The 21,579-nt window shown below is 32.8% G+C and overlaps 3 protein-coding genes and 1 non-coding gene across 5 annotated transcripts; 3 read left to right on the top strand and 1 right to left on the bottom strand.

Moving 5' to 3' along the window:
- Positions 1 to 391: 391 nt before the first annotated feature.
- Positions 392 to 465, top strand: TRNAI-AAU (transfer RNA isoleucine (anticodon AAU)). The gene has a single exon. It is a non-coding gene; the product is annotated as a tRNA-Ile (tRNA).
- A 3,419-nt stretch (positions 466 to 3,884) lies between these two features.
- LOC112747434 (plastoglobulin-1, chloroplastic-like) lies at positions 3,885 to 6,996 on the top strand. The gene is made up of 3 exons (XM_025795441.3): positions 3,885 to 4,587; positions 5,025 to 5,220; positions 6,432 to 6,996. The coding sequence occupies exons 1-3, from the start codon at positions 4,010 to 4,012 to the stop codon at positions 6,738 to 6,740; spliced, it is 1,083 nt and encodes a 360-aa protein (XP_025651226.1). The 5' UTR covers positions 3,885 to 4,009; the 3' UTR covers positions 6,741 to 6,996.
- Positions 6,997 to 7,698: 702 nt separating this feature from the next.
- On the bottom strand, positions 7,699 to 9,995 carry LOC112747435 (uncharacterized). Its single transcript, XM_025795442.2, has 2 exons — positions 9,644 to 9,995; positions 7,699 to 8,631 (listed from the first exon to the last, which is right to left on the bottom strand). The coding sequence occupies exons 1-2, from the start codon at positions 9,772 to 9,774 to the stop codon at positions 8,175 to 8,177; spliced, it is 588 nt and encodes a 195-aa protein (XP_025651227.1). The 5' UTR covers positions 9,775 to 9,995; the 3' UTR covers positions 7,699 to 8,174.
- A 3,600-nt stretch (positions 9,996 to 13,595) lies between these two features.
- Positions 13,596 to 15,224, top strand: LOC112747433 (uncharacterized). Of its 2 annotated transcripts, none has more exons than XM_025795438.3 (3): positions 13,596 to 14,051; positions 14,134 to 14,184; positions 14,274 to 15,224. In XM_025795438.3, exons 1-3 carry the CDS (start codon positions 13,835 to 13,837, stop codon positions 14,405 to 14,407), a joined length of 402 nt encoding a protein of 133 aa, XP_025651223.1. In that variant the 5' UTR covers positions 13,596 to 13,834; the 3' UTR covers positions 14,408 to 15,224. The 2 variants fall into 2 exon arrangements, with proteins under 2 accessions (XP_025651223.1, XP_025651225.1); XM_025795440.3 differs by having other exon boundaries at positions 13,602 to 14,051; positions 14,280 to 15,224.
- The last annotated feature ends 6,355 nt before the right edge of the window (positions 15,225 to 21,579 follow it).

Genomic DNA, 21,579 nt, shown 5'->3' with positions numbered 1-21,579 from the left:
ATATGTCTCTAAATATTATTGGGTATTTTTGGCACCCTTTTTAATTAATTGAAGCCATTTTTATTAAATTAAAAAATATTTTTGTCAACACTAAAATGATTCGAATATATTTTTTATAGTTTACCTTTTAACACGTGATGATAGAATATTTTCAGTTTCTTATTTTGTTTTTAATTTTTATATTCTCTTCTGGATCTAATAACTTGCTTTGTTGTATAATCAAATACTCTCCTGAAATGGAACTGAACCAACATTTCATATTTTATTCATTTCTCCAAGATAGCAGTACCGGCATTTCATGTTTAATTCGGTAAGATATTATATACGAATAGAAGTTGTTATGCAATTAATTATCTAATAACATAAAATATAAATTATTAATTAACAAACTGGCCTATTAGCTCAGTTGGTTAGAGCGTCGTGCTAATAACGCGAAGGTCGCAGGTTCGAGACCTGCATGGGCCAAAATTTTTTTAAGCTTCTTTGTTCTATTTTATTCCACATGTTCTTACTTCTTTACCTTTTCAAAAGCAAAGCGTAGAAGATAAATCAGTGATTCAAAATGAAACTTTCACATATATTCTCATTCAAAGAAGTTAACAGGTCCCTCTTCACAAAATTTGGAATATGTACAAAAAGATACATTGAATGTACTAAACAAATTTAAAAATCAAAATGGATATTTACTGAAGAATTAATCATCATTTAAACGTAGCATGAATCCGGAGCATGCAATGATGTACTTCCAGTGAGAATCTAAACAAGAAGATAGTTTAATTTTAGTTTTATGAAACAAGAATCATTGAAAACGAGCAATAAATACTAGTCAACGAACCATATAAATTATGGGTCTAGGATAGTTAAACCACTGGTATAGGATGTTGCAATAAATTTGTACGAACAATATGATCCTCTCTATTAGTCCATCTATATCTTGGGATTTTATATTTATATTGGTTGGTTGTTCAAATATTTACTAGGAAGCATTCAGACTCATAATTTCTCCATATATTAATTATAAATCATAGGAGCATGCCTAGCATAACAATATTCATACACCTCCTTAAAGTTTCGAAGCCAGCCACTACGGAATTTTGGCATTGAATTGAAATCAATTGAATTTTGTCCTAGGACCGCACAATAGTCACAAGTATCTCGAGTTACATTCACACATTTTGCAAAACATTAAATATGGATTGCTCTGAAGTGTTACCCGAAATTGGATTAATTTTTAGGCCTAGATGCGAGGTTAAAACATCTAAAGTTGTAAGTATGAATAAATGACCATTTATATCCATAAAAGATAAAAATATTGATATATGTATCCACATTCGATCGAAACTAAACTTGTATCACGTAAAATATATTTCGTGTGACAAAAATATTCTATGTGACACTCCAATTCTCCAAAGACAAGGTATTTTTGCCATACGAAGAGCATCTTGTATGAGTACAAGTTTAGTTTTAGTTTTGATTTAATATGGGTACATATGTCAACATTTTTATCTTTTATGAATACAAATGATTATTTATTCTAAGTATTAATTTGTTTGTTGGATGGTGATTTATTTGATGTTCTTTTTTGAACTTAATGCATGTACTTGCAAGAAATTTTAATTTCGCAAAAGTTTTAGTAGGTTTTTAACAAGATTGAATTAAAAAAAAAATACATATGATATTTATGATATTTATAGAATAGTATATTATCACTCTAAGTTGAATCGAATATAAGTTAGATGGCTCATATCTAAAGTTAGTCCGACTCGCCTGGATTTAAATGGTTATGTTGAACTTACTTTGTAGTTTGTATAATTCACTTATAAGTGTCACTCATTCTTTTAGTGAGAATATGAACTAAATTATATTAATAGGCCAGGTATAATCAAAAGTAAATGATAAAATTTAGTCAAAACTACTTCACCTTGTTAAGTGATTTTTCTCAAAACCCTTACTATTCACCTCAAAATAATAATTATTTTTTATCCCTGCTGCCTTTAATGGCAAAAGCCCAAGGCATTTCCCCAATTTTTGTAGTAAAATTAAAAGAGAAGAATACAACAAAGTTTAATCATGCAATGCAATGTTTCAGTTGCACATTTTTATGCTTGCAAACAAATGCTAGTTGAAGTACTTGATATCCAAAATGTGGTTCATCAATCATCAGATGTGAAATCTAGCCACTTCTATTAGTTGTGATAAATTTGTCATATAACAAATACCGCAGTCTCTATCCATATTCATAAAATATTATGCAGTCTCTATAAGTAGCGTTCAAAAAGATTGAGATTGAGAGATAAAGTTTAAGAGACAGAAATTAAAATAAATCTCAATATTTTGTTTGGTGTAAAGTGAGAGACAGAAATTGAAACAAGAATGAAATTTTAATTTAATTTATACAAAGAATAAAATTGGAATTAATTAATTAAAATGAAAATATTTTAGGTATAAAATGTTATTAAAGTTTCAGTCTCCATTTTTTTAAATTTTAGTCCTTTGTGTCTCTACTTTTTAGAGGTACCGAAATACTAACATTTTAGAGACAGAAACAGAAATTTTAGTATCAACTTTTAAACTAACAAACATAATATTAAATATTAGTCTCTCAGTATTTATCTCATTATCTCAAAACAAACGCTAAGTAACGAAAAATAAATACCAAAAACGATCCCTACATTCACGATTTCACGTTTTATGCAAGTTTTTGGTCTAATACATAGACTGCACAATACTAAAGAGTAGGTTCAGTAGGTTGGGCTCATTTACACTCACAAACTAACCCAAAGAAAATTTTTTCTGAAAAGATTCATGGCCCAACTAAAACAAGAAACCTAGTCCAAATTCGAAACTAAAATCTGACCACCAAAACTGTATCCCTGTTTCCAATCCAATACAGACCATTGAAAAGTACAAATATACCCCCCAAAAGACAAATGTTTTTATCCTTTTGAAAAAAATCAGACACTACGCCTCTTCTACCAGACAAAGTTGACACATGATCCACCACAAACATTTTTCACATAAATACTTTTTGTAAATATAATAATTAATAACATTACAATTAAATATTCTTTAAATATTATTTTTTATTTAGTCTTCAGGAAAAAAACAAATAATTCTCCTAATTTTTTAAACAATTAATATATAAAAGTAATTATTTAAATTAATTAAATTTTAATATATTTTTTAAAAAATTAAATAAAAATTAAAAATTAAAGAATGACTAATATTTTTCAATTAATAAATGCATCAGCATGTCATTGATGCACACTATATATTTGAATTATTACCCTAACTATTCACAAGAATTATAAAAAATTATAAAGACCGAACCGATTATTACATCAATAGAATTACCTATTTAAAAATTTAGGTAAAATTCAATTGAAATTAAACTAAATATAATAAAATAATATATTTATATATAAATTATATATTAAAAAAGTAAAAAATATATTTTGTTTGGATTTTATGATTTTAAGTTGGTTAACCATTAAACACAATATTGACTAATTTTTTTTTATTTTTACACGAATTTATTATCAATTAATTGTTTAACTAAATCGAAATAATTTGATGACTCATTTCCAACTAATCTAGTTAAATCAGTAAGTTCGGTCCGAGTTTTAAAATATGCTTTACATGATTAATCCTTAAATAAAAAAATTTAAAAATTATACAATTAACTATCAATAATTTTTGTATTAGTATAATTTGATTATTTAAAAAATATATCCTCTTAATTATTAAAAAAATTAAAAAATTTATTATTTTTTATATTTTTTATTTATAAAATTAATGATAAGATCACATTTTATTCTGTTAATAATTAAAAAAAATAGAGAGAATCCGTTTTTGATTATTTACGTAATAAATAATAAATATTTGTAATTTGTACTATCTTTGATTTTGGGTGATTCTAGACTTGTAGTCTTCTAGCATCGAAGCAGAAACACACGTAGTGAAAGAAAGAAAGACTCGGAATTCGGAAGTACAAACTAAAACACTTCCAATGGCTCAACTCTCCTCTTTCGCGTGCACCCCACGCGTCCCTTCCACCACCTCGCAAAACCCTAATTCCCTCTTTCCGTTTTCTCTTTCTCCCCTTCGCTTCCCATTCCCTCTCTCTCCTCGCTCTCAAACCTTCCCTTCTATCCGCCTCGCCGCCTCCTCCCCTGCCGACGGTGGCTCCGGCGACGTTGACAAGGCCTCCGCCAAGATCTCCGATGAATGGGGTGAGGATTACGAGCCCGAGCCCGAAGCGGCGTTCACCAAGCTTCCCGATTCTGACCCTCCCAGGGACGAAGATGAGTGGGAGGAAGGAGGACGTGATGGCGACGGCGGTTACGTCGACGGCGGAAACGGAACTCCGGCTGCCACGCCTAAGGATGTTTCGGCGGAGGAGGAGGGGAAGCTGGAGGGTCTGAAGCGGGCTCTAGTGGACAGTGTTTATGGGACTCAGCTCGGGTTTCGGGCAGGGTCGGAGGTCCGGGCCGAGGTATCCGAGTTGGTGACTCAGTTGGAAGCGGCAAACCCGACACCTAACCCGGTTGAGGAACCCGCGCTTCTCGATGGAACTTGGGTGTTGCTGTAAGTCTGAGCTGAATTTTATTCAACTATGCTTTTCATGTTAATGCATATTTAGTTATGAATAGTTGCAGCTCAAGTGAACTATGCTTCTCGTTGAGTAATGAAACTTTGATTTTGATTTTGATTGATATGATCGTTGCATCCTGTTGTGTAAATGGAACATGCAATTTGGGTCATGCCTTGGGGAAATGGTTATAGGGTTTGGGACTGCATGCTTTCATTGGGGAGAAGAGAAAGGAAAAAAAAAAAGAGATAATTTTTACTGTTTTAGGCAATACTGTGCTTTATGCTTATCTTGATGTATTCTGATTTCTGGCAGAAATAGTGGAAATTTTCATTGGTACTGAATATTGATGAATACGAAGCAAAGTCAAAATTTCTGTTTATTTTGTGACACATAATCCTTTCGGTTGCTGTGCTTTTAAAACTGATTTCAGGTACACTGCATCTTCGGAACTTTTACCTCTTCTAGCAGTTGGATCGTTACCTTTGTTGAAGGTGGACAAGATTTCACAAACAATCGATACTGGTAGCTTGACCATCATAAACTCCATCACATTATCTAGTCCTTTTACCACTTTGTCTTTCAGTGCATCTGCCTCATTTGAAGTTCGAACCCCTACAAGAATACAGGTATCTTCTCATGAAAAATTTAGTATTTCACCATCTCACAAATTAGAAAGACAAAATTTGCTTGACTCTTTGTTTTAACACCTTGAGGTGCCAAAAAGTGCATTCGTAGTTTAATTGAAGTTTATCCTTACAATAAGGGAAAATGTAACATACTTGACTAGTTGACTCTATTGCATTATCTTACAGTAAATATTTGCTAGTGGAGCATTCAATCATAACATTCATAGTAAAAAGTCAAAGATTAAGAGGTTCATTGTAAAAACCCCTAAGCTGCCTGCTGCTAAGAGTGCCAGAGACCGAAAATTAGTCATATCTTGTATATCTTTGTCATGACAAATAGCAAGCTGGATGAGTAGGCTTTATGAATATTTTGCAATTATCTACTAGGTGTTTCAGGCTTAAGGTGTGTCACATCTTAACCAAAAAACCATGCCTAAGTTAGCAAAGGTCAGAGGCACACACCTCCTCGTATGAGTGAACTGACTCAACCAGTTCTTAAATTAAGATTGATAAAGTGAGGAAGTGAGTGTCTAATCATTCTTAAATTAAGATAACGAGGCTCATAAATGATGGAAGTTATAAATTCAATGGTACTTAACGCCCTCACTTTATCACTTTACTGATCTGCTCACTTTAGAGGATCTTTTTTCATTACGCATGGATGCTGAATTCCGCTTTTGTGTTTTGGGATTTACCTCCTCCTGAGTTAGCTAGGATTCTTTGTGAAGATGATATATGGGTTACCTTACCCCGTTTAATTTGTATCTGGGTTCCTTTTGTTTCGGGCTTTTTCCCCGTTTCAATACCAAAAAAAGAGTTATCTTTCTCTTTCCTATTGAAACAACCTTAATTGAATAGCGAAACCGAATCGTTGCTCGGAAGAAATCCTTAATTAAGGCCTTCTTCATTCACCAATATAACAATAAGGTTATTTTAAAGTTCTCTAACTAAATTGCCTTTTTTAATAAGCTCTTGTATTATGAAAACTGACAATTGCCTTCTCTTATTTGTGATAATGTAAAAAAGTAAATTACATATGAATTATGATATAAGCTGATATGGTTGCATGCAAATGTTTTTGCTTTTCCAATGTTAATAATAATAATACAATGGTGCAATCCAATGTTTGTTGTATCCTGCATGTTAAATAAGTTTCCTCAGCTTGCATAGATGACTAGAAAACTCTTGCTAACATTTCTAAATGCAAACAGGTTACATTTAAAGAAGGTTCATTCAATCCTCCAGAGATAAAGTCTCGACCTGAACTGCCAGAAGATGTAGACATTTTTGGCCAAAGGATCAGCCTTTCACCTCTGCAACAATCTCTTGGTCCTCTGCAAGATGCAGTGGCAAACATTTCACGTGCCATATCCGGTCAGCCACCTCTCAAGGTTCCCATTCCTGGTGAGAGGACTAGTTCATGGCTTATTACTACATATCTTGATAAGGACTTCAGAATATCAAGGGGAGATGGCGGTCTTTTTGTCCTTGCCAAAGAAGGGAGTCCCCTTCTTGATTAGTGGGAGGAAATATTAGTTCCTCCCTTCTCACCCCACCCCATCCCCGTCCCCCAAAAACGGTATATAAAAAGGTTACATTCTTTTCTGATTTTGTTTTTTTTTTTTTTTTTTTCTTTTACCTCTCAAGTTGTTGTAATATTGTATATTTAAATATATAGTTGACAGGTTTGACATTCTCAGGCTGTAATTCTACAATGATTAATAAGTATTTAGAGGAGCCAAATCCTCTTTAAATAAAGTGGTATGTTTCAATTCATTATTATCCTGCTAAAATGTTGACTTGGGGAAGAATGGTGAAATTAATCAAATATATGCGAGGGTATATATATACAGAGAATGATAAAGGGGCTCTCGATCGTTGATCATCAAAATGAAGAAAACATTGAAGAGAATTTTTCAACCTGTCCTTGCTTACCATATGTGGTCAGTACTCAGTTGGTCCTGGATTTTAAAGTTCCTATCCTTAGGGGCTTTGGTTCTTGTTTTCTCTACACACCCAGTGTCCAGTGATTTAGAGGCTTACAGCTTTCTTACTCCATAGAAGTTTATTATATTTGTTTTCATGCTTTACAGATTGGGATCTTTAACTCCAAAAATCCATCTTCGGCACAACCTAAAATGCAACGAGAACGACTATAGTAGACAAATAGTAGCATACTTTGGTACTGGTTACTTCCGTCTAGCATTAAATTTTATAAGAAATAATTGAAGTGATTGAATGGTGTTAAAATTGTACTACCCATTTTTCCTATATCATTAGAGAGAAATGAATGGATTTTTTACCTCAACTTTTAAATGACCTTACCACATTTTTATTGGAATACCAAACAAAGAGTTGCACTAGTTGCCAAGAAAATGAAATCAAATATGAAACCTAAAAGCATACAATATATAAGAATATCATCATATATGATCAAGTCATGAAATTTTGTTTGTATCTTTGATTAGAAGGTACAGGTAGGATGAAGTTTTGGGACCTTTATTGAGTAAACTTGCACAAAACCTTATTCATAAAAATACAAATTTAATACAAGCAAAAGACAAATTACAAAAATATTGAATTTGGGCACACATTTGAATCCCATCAAGCTCGCTATCAGCTTCATTTTCTTTTCTCTTTCCCAAATGTAACTGAAATATTGTTCAGTTCAGTATTATTATGGACAACACCTGTGATATTAACAACTGGTTCTTCAACTAAAACTCAGAACAAATGCATAACAACTCGTCATGCAAAATGAAGCTTGACAGACCATAAAAAGTACAAAAGAAACGAGAAAAATAAAAACAAAAAAACCTTAAGGCTACCATCCCCATCAGTGCATGAAATTGCCACATAAACATCACTCTTTAACTACCTTTTCCTTTTCCTTTTTAAAAAATGGCCTAAACAAAAATACGGGTGACGTAAACCACTAGCAAAGTGATGGAGAGCTAGTTTCGCAGCATCCATTGCATGATGTCCTTCCTAAATACACCTCCTGACTCATTCATTCTATAATTTGAACTAGAGATTTCAGGAGCATAGATGCTGAGGTTCCTGCCATGGACACTAGTCCTGGCAGGATTCGGTGGTCGAGTCATCATTGAAATGGTAGGAAAAGGTCTTTGTCTCAACGAGGTAAAGAGATGCCTATCGGAGTCCTTCTTGAAGGATCCAAAATAACCAGTAGGCTTGTTGTTCGAAGCTCCAGCTGAATTCTTTGTCAGTTTTTCACTTGAGCTGCCACTGGGAAGTGATCCGGAAGGAGGACCTCGAATCCCAGCTGATGGCTTCATCCGATCTAGCCATCGCAAAATTGTGTTTCCAAGATTCCGTCCTGCTTCTATGTCTCTATCTTGAATGTTTCTATGAACTTTGACTACTACGTCAAATACAGCACGGGTCCGCCTGTGAAGCACCAAAACAAAAGTCCAAGAATGAAATTGTAAGACAGTGATGCATCCGTACCAAAGCACTGAGGTGCATAAGTGAAACAAAACTCAGTAACAAATTACAACGATGAATAAAGTAAGAAACTGATGCTAATAATTGACCCCAAGAACTTTGTGATCTCAGAAGACAATAAGTAAATCATTGGCTCTCAAATATTTGTAATACGACACAGCTGTTATCCTCCAAGATTTCATATTTGGATGTAGCAATGCATTAACACAATCCAGTCACACAATTATTAATTAAATGAATCAACCTTTCTCCCAACCACCTTTCCATCAGTAATATTCACTTTAGAGTGTGTGTAAACAATTAGAAGTGCTATGAAATATAATCTACAAACTTTCACCAGGCCCCACAAATTTCGTTGTAATATAACCGTTGCTATGTCAAAGAAATAAATATTCAAGGCTTTAAGCTTCTCCAAAGATACAAATGTGATCTACAAGAACTCAAGCTAGTATCTGTTTTGTGGTATTTTTCTAATCACGAATAACGGGAAACATATAAAAAACCAAACATCCCTGCACTATGCTTGTGTGTGAAACAAATTAACAAACACCTAACCTGCATATTGAATAATATCTTCAAAGCTAATTTACAAAGACTACCTAAAGTAAAAGCTGGAAACTAACAATGACTACACTCAAATCACACATTTGGACAACAATCAAACCAGATGCAAACTTTACATAATTACATTTTTGGCATCATTTAGTTATCTATTGGTTATATATCAGAATCATCGATTGAATCCTTAAAATTCCTCTCAACTAAATAAACAAACACCGAAATGCACATTGCTGTCAATCACGTAGCTACCTAAGAACACAAATGAAAAGAAAAAATAATAACACTTGAGAGTATGTATCCATCAACAAGAATAATCACACACGCATTTCTAGATTCACGATTTAATAAACGAGAGCGAAAGAAACAAAGAAAGAAAGAAGAGAGGTATAGGTACCTGTGAAGGAAATCGCGGACCTTAGGGTGGTTAGGGCTAATGAGCTTGCGCTGAATCCTGAGGGCAAGCCTGTAAGTTCGTTTCAGACCCAGAAAATACGCAGTTCCAAGTGTTATCTCCCACAGCACCATTCTGATCTCTTCTCATATGAAATTACAATGTTTCACCTATTATATTTAATTTTTAATAATCATAGAGTAAGCGATGATGAAATTGTTTCCTGCTGCACAAGCTTGCTTTATTTTTAATATATTCTTTTTGCTTGTTCTCCACTCTCCCAGAAATTTCGTAACTTCGTTCTACGCCCTTTTTCCTGTGCGCTCTCCCGGTGCCTTCTCTGCCGTTCGATTCTGGCTATAAAATTTATATCTGGCCCATTAGGCCTGGCCCAACGTGATGCCCGCCCAAAACGCAAGTCATTCTCTTCAATAATTATTCTATTTTTATTTGGACTAGAATTATATATTTTTATTTAGAAGAATATGACTAACATAAATCGAATTCTATATTTTTGTGTTATAAAAGTTCAGATATTATATTATAAACTATTTATTCATTTAAATTATTAGATTGTGTACCAAAAAAAAAATATTAGATTGAGACATACAGATTATGATACATGTAATAATTTTATTGCAAAAAAATAGAGTATGACTTTTACACAAGTAATTTGATTTTATGTCTGGGTCAGAATTTTTCTACACAAGTAATTTTTGCTGACAAAGTCGCTAACGTAAACTCGTACTCGATTTTGAAATGTAGAATTTTGGACGTCAGCTAAGAGCTAAGACCTCACCTCACTCTTTCATGAATCCTATTTAATTTTTTAGCTTAACAAGGCCAGTTACATATAATTAGTGACTATTTATTTTATTTTAGTGGTTATTTCTTTTATTTTCAGTAAAAAATAAAAATAATTACTAATATATTTACTGTCAATTAGATATTAGTTGTCTTATATTTTGTTGTTAAAAAAATTTTAGTAACAATTATATAATTAACATAAAGATTTTTTAATGGTTAAAAAATATATATAATTATTATTATAACATGTAGTAATAATAATAAATATATAATTATTATAAAAATATAAAATATATAATAATTATTATATTATTGTCATTAAAAATTTACTACTAAAAATGATTTTTATCTCTGTGCTTGGTTTGTGGACTCACACTAAATTGATCCTTCTATTTCATCATTAGAGTTATTTTTGGACAAAGCCTTTTTGAGTGTTTCTCTTTGGGTCAAAGAAGTTTTGGAGTTTCTATTGTATAGCCTATTCTCTTCTGGCCCATTAAGTGGAAAGGTAATAACGTAATATTTAAGGAAACATTTATTCGGTCTATATAAGCGTAGCCGAAAACTATGTTGGACAGCATAATATTGGGTTGCAAGCTTTAGTAGACCCCTCTCTTTTTTTGCTTTTAAACTATTTGATTCCGCGCAGCCGAGGCTTGGGCTAGTGGCAGGATCTGCTGCCTCGCAAGTAGCTGCACTCAGGTTCAAATTTTAGGAGAAGAATTATGAATCTTTAAATGAATTCATGTAGTGTGTGTGAGTGTGTTGTGTGGGTGTGTAATACATGAGTAATGCCTAAAATAAAAAATTATATTAATAGTATTTGGTATAATTTTTTAGATAAATTTTTAATTTTTAAAAAAATTATTTAAGAATTTTTGAAGAAGTTAAAAAATATGACTTCTCCCATGGACGGATGCAGAAAGTTTAGTATGGAGGGGCCGAATTTTAGATAATTTTTTTTTCATTCTATAAAAATAATTACATATAGTTATTATTAGAGTTAATTTTTTAAAAAATTTATCATATATATATATATAATTATAATTTTTTTTCACAATTTTATTTTTAATATGATAGTTACATAAAAAAAATATAACAATATCAATAGTATATTATAAAATTCTAAAGTACCAATAATTTATAGCGTGTTTAGTTAAAAATAATCACATATCTTATTAATTAAAATTAATTCTTTCAAAATTTTATAAAAATTTAAAAATAAATGATAAATTATTAATTATTTAAAAAACACAATACCTTTATAGAATATAAGATATAAAATATTTTTATAAAAGTTTTTCTTTCAACAACGTAAATTTAGAAGAAAAATAAGTATTTTTTATAAGAAAAGAATATCTAAAGTATATAATGTGATTACCAAAATATAACTACGTAAGTTATTATTAATATAATAATATAAATTTTAATATGTTAATATAAAATAAACAATTGATTTTTTTAAAATAAATATAGAGATTATTATATAAAAACTAATTTGAAAGTTACAAAGACTTGAGGATATGATATTAAATTAGTTAAGTGAAAAATATTAGTGAATTAAACAATCAAGACATAAATCTATCATATAATAAAAAATAATACATATAAAAATACTAAATTATATAATATTTTTTATTTTTTTAAATATATATCTCATATATAAATATAGTTTCTAAAAATTTTGGGGGGGTCGAGGCCACCACTCGCCCCCCTCTAAGTCCGTCCCTGACTTCTCCTATTTTCAAAAGCTATTTTATCACCTATATTTAATGCACAACTTTAAAATAAGGACTTTTATAATAACTTTCCAAACTTAAAATAACTTATTTAAAAGTTATTATTAATAAAAATTCTTATATTTTAAACTCCTTTTTTTCAAAAGAACTTATTTAAGAAATTTAGCTAAACTGACCCTAAGTGTGTGTTTGCATTTCAATTTTTAAACGGAAGTTTGCATAAAATTAATTTTGCAAACTTGATTTTGATGAAAAATTTGTTTGTCTTAAAAATGATTTATGTTTAGTAATCTTTATATTAAAATATATTATAATAAATTAAATATTGTTTGAGTTAATCTAGTAATTAGTTTACAATTCGTTAATCTAGTAATTAGTTTACATATTTAATTAAATAAATATAAAAAAGTTAAATTTTATCTTGTATATATAATAAGAGTTTATTTATCCTATATCTTCAAAATATATGTTAAATTTACAAATTAAATTTTTTTATTAAAAATATAAAAATTTAAATTTTTAACATATTTATTTTATATTTAACATTTAAATTTTTTTATTAATGATAAATTTATATCATGTGTCCTAGAATATATATTAGCTAAACCTATATAATAGTTCATTGATCATGGACAAATTCTTAAAATAAAGTGTCGATTTACAATAAACTAGTCTTTAACTTAATAAATAAACTTGGAAATACCGTAAAAAAAAATGTGGCAGCATTAGTTACCATTAAAATTGGAAAAGGTACTGAGACTAGAGAGAGTTGAAACAGAAATCAGGAAAAACTAAAAAGCGACAAGGGAAAAGGAATTGAGAGGAGTAAAAGGAACGAAATCGCCAAAAAATTTAGACAATCAATTAAGCACGGGATACTAACAACCAACCATCAATGATCCATCCGAGACAGCTTACCGGCATAAATAAATCTTACACACTTAAAATGAGAGTTAGTAACTCTTAGTGTATGATTGAATTGGATTGATGGTAGTATTCAATAGAGTGAAATTGAGCACCAAAAAATTTAATGAGTTTTCATTATCTTATGATTGGATTGGATTGATGCATGGTAGTATTAAATAGTGTGGAAAATTGAAAACTGAGCAAAAAAAAATAACGAGTTTTCATTATTTGAATTGAAAAAATTAAATCAGCTATTAAAATTAGTTTTTGAAATAAAATATATATTAAAAATAAATTTAATTATATATTTTTTTATATAAATATATAATAATTAATTTTAGTAGTTAATTTTAATATATATTATAGTATAATAAAATGAAAACATGAAATGATTTTAAGTGGTGCCGACAAAAAAGATTAATAGCTGGTTTAATCATTTTCAATTCAGCTATTTTTAGTTCAACAAAAAATTATTATTAACCAACAATAAAACCGTCCAATTTGTATTTAACTTAACACATTTAAATTTTTAAAAAATCATTCTCTCATTCACTAATAAGTAGTCTGATATGAGTTTTGATAACCTTTTCTTTCCTTCTGTATAAAAAGAAAGAAATAAAAAAAAAGCAATAAAATAAAAGTGAGTTCACAAGTTGACAACGCACACTTGACTCACGCACTGAGCTGTGTGTCTTCTCTTGTCTTCTCAACTCTCAACTCTCCCGTTTCCTCTCTCCTAACAATGCACAGACAGTCCCTGGGTTCGCCCTCCTCCAAGCTCCACCATGGAGTCGCCCTCGCCGACCACCACGCTCTCCCCGCCGACGACGCTCCCAAGCCTCACCGCATGTCCTCTCCGCCTCACCGCCCTCCTCACAAGCTCATCCACCTCATTCCTCTCCTCACTCTCCTCTGTTTCCTCATCCTCTACCTTTGCTCCCACACTCCCTCTCCCTCAGGTTTCTAGCTCCACCACTCTAAATTGTTAATTCAACCATCAATATTTATTATTAGTTAATTCAATTTTACAATCTTTTTCAGATTTAGATCATGTTCCTGGATTCAACCGCTCCTCCAAGCAACATGTATTAGGTACAACTACAATGCAATTTTCCACAGACTTATTTTATTTTCTCTTAATAATTTTGTTTAAGCTTTATTTTCTCTCTCTCTTATGTTAGATTCAGTTGCGGAGATCAACGACATTGAGCGTTACACGGACGCCAAGAGAGCTGATGTTTTCGCGATCCGAAGCCTCCGTAATTTACAGCAGATACAAAAAAATCGCCTCAACAGAAAACTCGCCGATTTTTAATCACTTTTTTTTTTTTTTTGGTTTTCTCCGCCACGGGTTTATGTTACGACTTACGACCCTTGACGCTCCTCACCACGGTCCCTACCACGTGCTTTGCTTGTACATCAAAAATCCATTGCTTCTTCCTTTTTTTTTAATTTATTTATTTTTCATTTTTCGTCACGAAAAATAAAAAAATCCATCGGCTTCCACCTGAATTTCACGTTGTGTTGTATGACAATTTCCATTTCAGGAGACGGAACACAGCGAATAAATTCTTTTTCTTTGTTTTTTTCGTATCTTGAGCTGTTAATTACTATCATTTGTTGCTAATTTAATTACGTAGTGTATAAAACGGGGGAGTGTAGGTTAAGATGGCGGGGGTGGGGAGTAGCCGGGGAACGGCGCAGGATAGCAGTTGGTGCGCCGGTTGTTGGAATACAGCTGGACTTTGGGACCGTTAGTTCCTCGGACTGCGGTTAATAGTTGCCAGCTGGAAAATAACAGTGCTCTGTTCTCTATTCTCTGTTTTGCTCTGAATTTCTCTGGTGAGCATAATTATTGCATCTCTTTATTAATGAAATTGATGCAGGTTTGGGAATCAGGTGCTCCCTCTAGTAGTAACACACCACGGTGCAACTTTTGCTTTTAGTATTACTGATGTGCTAATTTTACTACACTGAATTATTTGTGTATTTGTTCTGTGTTAGAATCGAGTTGATATTGATATAGTTACTTTTGTGTTTATTATTGATTGATTATTATTGATGTGTAGACTCTATTCTGTGTAAAGTTTACTATAAAAAGTATTGAAATATAGAAATATAAGTTTTTAGTATTTTTATAAGTATTTAATAAAAATTAATTTTAAAAACCTGATGCTCTGGTAAATTTCCCTTTATTTAATCATGGATGTGTATGTCAATTACAGATATCTAATTTTACAGGGGACACTGTGAGTTATGATCATTTATTTATTTATGATTGTATATTGTATGTAAAATTGTAAATTATGCTAGTTATTACGTGAATGAATACGGTGTTTTCAAACATAACTAACAATCTAACACAATGATAGAAGGGGGGTGGGGGAGGTGGCTTTGCAATTTCCACGTGTTGATTTTTAGGGAGGTTGGGCAGAAAAAGGGTGGGACACGAGTACATGACTGTCGGTGCCTCTCGATCGGTGACTTTGACGGCTTCTATTGAATTGAGGAACGTCGTAGCAAGTCAGGGTCATTCATTTATAAGAGAATTAAGATTAGGAAGTGAGAATGGTATGGGCCATGATCGAGTGTATTGCATTGCTGTGCAAGGTTGATAATGTTCTTGTCTAGTATGTGGGACACGCAGGGCGTTATGATTGGTTGTTACCTAATCATGATTTAATGGTGATTCAGCAAAGGACAAAGATAGGGGATATGTATCTCTCCAAAATTCAATTCAATTAGGATATTTATATCAAGACTAATTTCTTTCACCAGTTAAGAAAACAAAGTTAAGAACAATTAAGAGAATTTAATTATTAATTAATAAAAGTAATTGACACACGTAGTTGACATCAAGATTATTGTGAGACATATCAAGTCATTATTACTGATTAAGTTAAGATCCAGCGAATTTAGTATTGAAGTGAATATTTTAGTTCAAATCTTATGGATAATTCGGTCTAAATATTATAAAATGGGAAAGTACGAGGGGCAATGAAATTTTTGTACAATGTACACCATGAAAGTTTAGAGAGTATTAAATATATAATCATTAGTGTTATTCTTTTCTATCAGCTGAAGTTTTTGAAATGAGTGGTATCATAACATGATATTACAGTTTTAAATCCAAAAGGTTAAGAATTCGATTTTTTATGAATTCCAAAATCAGTTTAAACTAGATCATTCCAAACCGGGAAGGTCGTCCACACCATAACTCCCCAGATCAGGGAAATTGGTGCATGGTTGAATCCTCTCTAGCTTACACATATTATAAAAGCAAAAAAAAATTTAAATATTCTGGTAAAAAGTTCTTAAAAATTATGAATTAATCATGTTTATAAATAAGTGAATAACTATACATCACGCATGCATATATACGCCGAAAGATTCTGCGTCTAGTTCCGACTAAAAAAAGTCTTGTTCAAGTACATCACTTGGGAATGTTATTTTTTTTTTTCATTTTACTTGAATTAAAGTTATATATACTGATATGTTAAAAAGAAATCGCTGAAGTCAATATATATTACTGAAATATCAGATTGCAAATAAAACAATGACGCAAAGCATAGAAAGTTATTAGGAAAACGGAAAAGTTTGTAAACCAAAGTTTAAGAAACCAGAAACACTCAAAATATTCCTTTTTTTATATTAATGGACGTACTTAACTATATTTTTTTTCCTTTCACGTGCCTTTTGATTTTTTTAAACTGGAATTAATTTTAATAATTATATTTAATATTATTAAAATATTTAATTGCATTAAAAATAGATATTAATAGTGTATAATATATCATTCTATTTACAATCAATGCATATTTTATAAATAACATTATTTCACCAAATATAAAATAATTAATATTCCTCAAGATCATATTTAACTTTGTGATAGCAGATTTGTCTTGCAACAGCAAAATTTATGAAGGCCACACGCTATTTTTATAGAAAATTATTCATTTATCTCTATTTTGTAAGTGATTAATCTTTATTAACGATGTAATAATTTTTTTCTATATGTATTGTCCTTAATTTTTTTCATATTTATAATTGTTCAATCCTCATTAACTCTAATATGATGAGTTAAAATTTTTTATTTAAAAAATTGTTTAGTAATTTTTTTTATATATTTCATTTTTTATTTTTTATTTTATAACAGTCGACATATACAAATATGAGTTGCATAATAAAATTTATAAAAATATCTTTAACTTAACATTCATAATTTTATTCTCATAACATCTATATTTTTATACATGTAATATCATAAAACAAATTTTTACAATTAATGTTATCTAAATTTAAGATATGTCTTTTTCGAATTATCTTACATGTGTCAATAGATTGTGATTTCAATTTTAGTTAATATTCAGATGTATGTTTATCTATTAATCTTAGTCACATTTCATAATTTTATTTCATATTTTATTTTTTTATTTTATAATATATATTCTGTATCTACAAATATAAGTTACATAATAAAAATTATTAAAATATTTTTAATTTAACATTTATAATTATATATATATATAATATCCATAATTTCAAATATATAACATCTATAGTCTCAATTTCATAAACTAACTTCTTTTTATATTTTTAATTTTTAAAAAATTGAGACTAATCGAATTTGAAATTTAGAAATTTTTATAAAATATATTGTGGTGATTTAAAAAATATTTTTTAAGATTAATGATACAAAGATTTAAGACTTTTATTTAAAATAAAGATTGTATAATTATGAATATAATAAATTACCAATAATGAGGGAGATATTTTTAAGATTTAATTTTCATAAAATTTAAACTAATTTTTGGTATAATTAATAAAAAATATATTTATAAAAAACTATTTATGACAATTAATTTTAAAAAATAATTTATATTATCTTATAAATAAAAATATTATTAAATATATACTTATTCATATCCTGGTCCAACGATGAGGCCCAGATCCCAACAAAAGGCCCAATACAGGAGGATTGAGCCTCGCCTTGAACCGACCTCTTCCCTATGAAGTCGGTTCCTATCACGACCAATCCTAAAGAAGTCAGGAACGATGATTAACTGGCAGATAATTATCATTCAAATGAATAACTGCCCCTAAAATCTCTCTACCCACTTCCAGGAGCCATATCTCAACTTTCCTAAGATAAAGGAACGGTTATCTACCTTAAAAGGTGGAACTACTTCAGCGGTGGTTATTAGATCAACACTATAAATATCCTGACACTCCTTAGGTATCTCTAAGTCCCAATACTCTCTAGACCTACTCACACCCTTGCTGACTTAGGCATTGGAGTGTCTTTGCAGGTACCACCCCCCATTCCTTCATACGCACAAGTCGGACGGAGGTCCCCGAGTAGCAGATCCACTTGAAAGCCTCCTCCTTCATACGTTTGGGCCAACCAACGCCATCCAGCCCATTAATCTCCGGTTACCCATCGTAACATTGGCGCCGTTGCCGGGGACCCGAGAGATCAACCAGTGATGGCGGACAGATCCCCCGAAGAGGGTCATGTGGAATCAGATTCTGAACAAGAGAATCTTGACACCGGAAACAATGATGCAGACTTGACCCTTCACCAGGGAACCAACGATCAGCACATAGAAGGTACCTTCGGAGTAGGGGTGCACAGACCCGGCCCGGGCCCGAACACTTTAGGGGCTAATTTGGTGTGATTTCATCGGGTTTAGGGCCGGGTTAGGGTCTCAAAAATAGACCCGGTCATTATTTCGGGTCGGGTCCGGGCCATAGCTCGGGTCACCCGAAGTCGGCCCGGTGGCTCGGTCATCATACATAATTAATATTTTGTGTTATTAGTGATGGATCATGACTATTTTTATGTAGAATTTAAGTATTGTAAACCTTAATATTTTGTGTTATTAGTCATTATAAGACTATAAGTTAATATTTTATGTTTAGAATGCATAAGACTTTAGACTAATGCATAATATTGTGTTATTTGTATTGATTTAAATATTTGATATTATTAGACAATATTAGTATTGATTGTGATTTTGCTTTAGTATTGATTGTGGTTATGCTTTAATTTTAAAGAAGGATTGATTCTTGTTATATTTTTCTAAGTAAATTTTACCATGTTAAATAATGGTTGGAGTATTGAAAATTTGGATATTTTTACATGCTAGCTTACAAGAAGATATCAAAGTAATGTAATGTTAATGGCCCGGTTTTCACCCAGTTTTCACCCGGTATAATTGTGGCCCGAAAGTGTACTGGTTTCATCGGGTCTAGGGTCGGGTTCGAGTCTAATAAATAGACCCGATGTATATTTCGGGTTGGGTCTGGGTCCCATCAAACCCGGCTTCACCCGACCCATGTGCACCCCTACTCCGGAGTAAAAAATTCGAAGGTGAATTCTTCAGAGGGGCGCGAATCAGAAAAAGATGGACCATCCCATGCAACTGAACTCATGGGATTAGTCCACGTCCACCAAAGTCGCCTAGAACATTTAGAACAGGAACGGGAGCGACAGAGGGAGACTGAAAAGAACCTAAAAGAGGAGATGGAACGACGAAAAGAGTTAGAAAGAAAACTCTTGCAGTTAGAATCCTCCCTCAAAGGTCGAAACTCCCGTGACGAACGAGAAGAACCGCCCCTAGGAGGAGAGGATCCTTTTAGTGAGGACATAATGAGGGCAAAAGTTCCAAGGAACTTCAAAAGCCCCGATATGGACCTCTATGACGGAACCACGGATCCGAAGCATCACTTAAGCAATTTCAAAAGTCGGATGTACCTAGCTGATGCTTCTGACGCTACGCGATGCAAAGCTTTCCCGACCACCCTATTGAAAGCAGCGATGAAGTGGTTTGACAGCCTCCCTCCAAGGTCGGTCACCAGTTTTGAATACCTCTCGAGGAAGTTTTTGATGAGGTTCTCTATCCAGAAAGACAAAGTGAAACATGCGCCGAGCCTCCTGGGAATAAAGCAGGAGGTCGGAGAATCCCTACGAATCTATATGAAAAAGTTCAACAAAGCATGTTTAGAGATTCAAGACCTGCCCACCGAGGCAGTAATAATGGGGTTAGTCAATGGGCTTAGAGAAGGTCCATTCTCACAGTCCATATCCAAAAGACACCCTATCTCCTTAAGTGATGTGCAGGAAAGAGCTGAAAAGTACATCAACATGGAGGAAAATGCTAAGCTAAGAGACCTGAGTTGGCGACCTGGGCACCCTCCCTCAACAAAAGAGAGGGAGAGGGAAACTAAGAAGAAGGAAGAACTCGGTCTCGATAGACCAAGGAAGTATCACTCTTATACTCCTCTAAAAGTTTCTATAGTGGATGTATACAGAGAGATCTGCAATACTGAAAGACTGCCACCTCCCAGACCCATTAAAAACAAAAAAGGGGGGAGCCACAGCGACTACTGTGAGTACCATAAAATATATGGTCACTCCACAAACGACTGCTACGACCTTAAAAATGTGATAGAAAAGCTGGCTAGAGAAGGTCGGCTTGACAGATATCTCATAGAAAGGTCGGACAGTCATGGGAAGAGAAAGCGAGAGGATATGGACAGAAGAGACCCACCACCACAGACTCCGGAGAGACATATCCATATGATCTCAGGGGTGTTCGCAGGAGGGAGACTCACCAAATCCTCTCGCAAAAGGCATCTCAAGAGAGTCTACTATGATCCAGTAGTAATAACTATGATCCTAGCAAATGCCCATCTCCATAGAACCCTAGTAGACCAAGGAAGCTCAGCGGACATCCTTTTTAAGCCCGCTTTTGACAAACTAGGGTTAGATGAAAAAGAATTAAGAGCCTACCCCGACGCCTTGTACGGATTAGGTGACGCGCCAATAAAATCACTGGGATTTTTGCCCCTCCACACCACTTTTGGAAAAGGGAAAAAATCAAAGACTCTGAGTATAGACTTCATAGTCATCGATGTGGGGTCAGCATATAATGCTTTAATCGGCAGAGCCACCCTTAATCGACTCGGAGCAGTGGTATCTACTCCCCACCTTTGTATGAAATTCCCGACTTCAGCGGGGATAGCAACGATAAGGGGAGATCAGAAGTTGGCAAGGAAATGCTACAATGAAAGCCTAAACCTGAGAGGAAAAGGCAGAGAGGTTCACACAATAGAGCTCGGTGGTGCAAGGGCTAGAGAAGAACTGTGACCACAGCCGGGAGGAAAAATCGAAGAGATACAGGTCGGCGAAGAGGAAGGAAAAAATACTCACATAGGAGCCAACCTAGGGGGAACCCTAAAACAAGGATTGACTAAGCTCCTAAGAGACAACTCCGACCTCTTTGCCTGGAAGGCCTCCGACATGGCTGGGATAGACCCCGAGCTCATGTCCCATAAGCTCTCGATCTACCCGGGGTCCCGACCTGTAGAACAAAGAAGACGCAAGCTCGGCCCAGAACGAGCCCTAGTAGTAGAAGAACAAGTACAGGCGCTCCTAGAGGTTGGCTTCATCAGAGAAATCAAGTACCCAACATGGCTAGCCAA

Source organism: Arachis hypogaea, chromosome 15 (assembly GCF_003086295.3).
Source record: "Arachis hypogaea cultivar Tifrunner chromosome 15, arahy.Tifrunner.gnm2.J5K5, whole genome shotgun sequence".
In the NCBI taxonomy this organism is placed as follows: domain Eukaryota; kingdom Viridiplantae; phylum Streptophyta; class Magnoliopsida; order Fabales; family Fabaceae; genus Arachis; species Arachis hypogaea.
The sequence above is the reverse complement of the archived record's forward strand: the minus strand, read 5'-3'. Positions and strand labels throughout refer to the sequence as shown.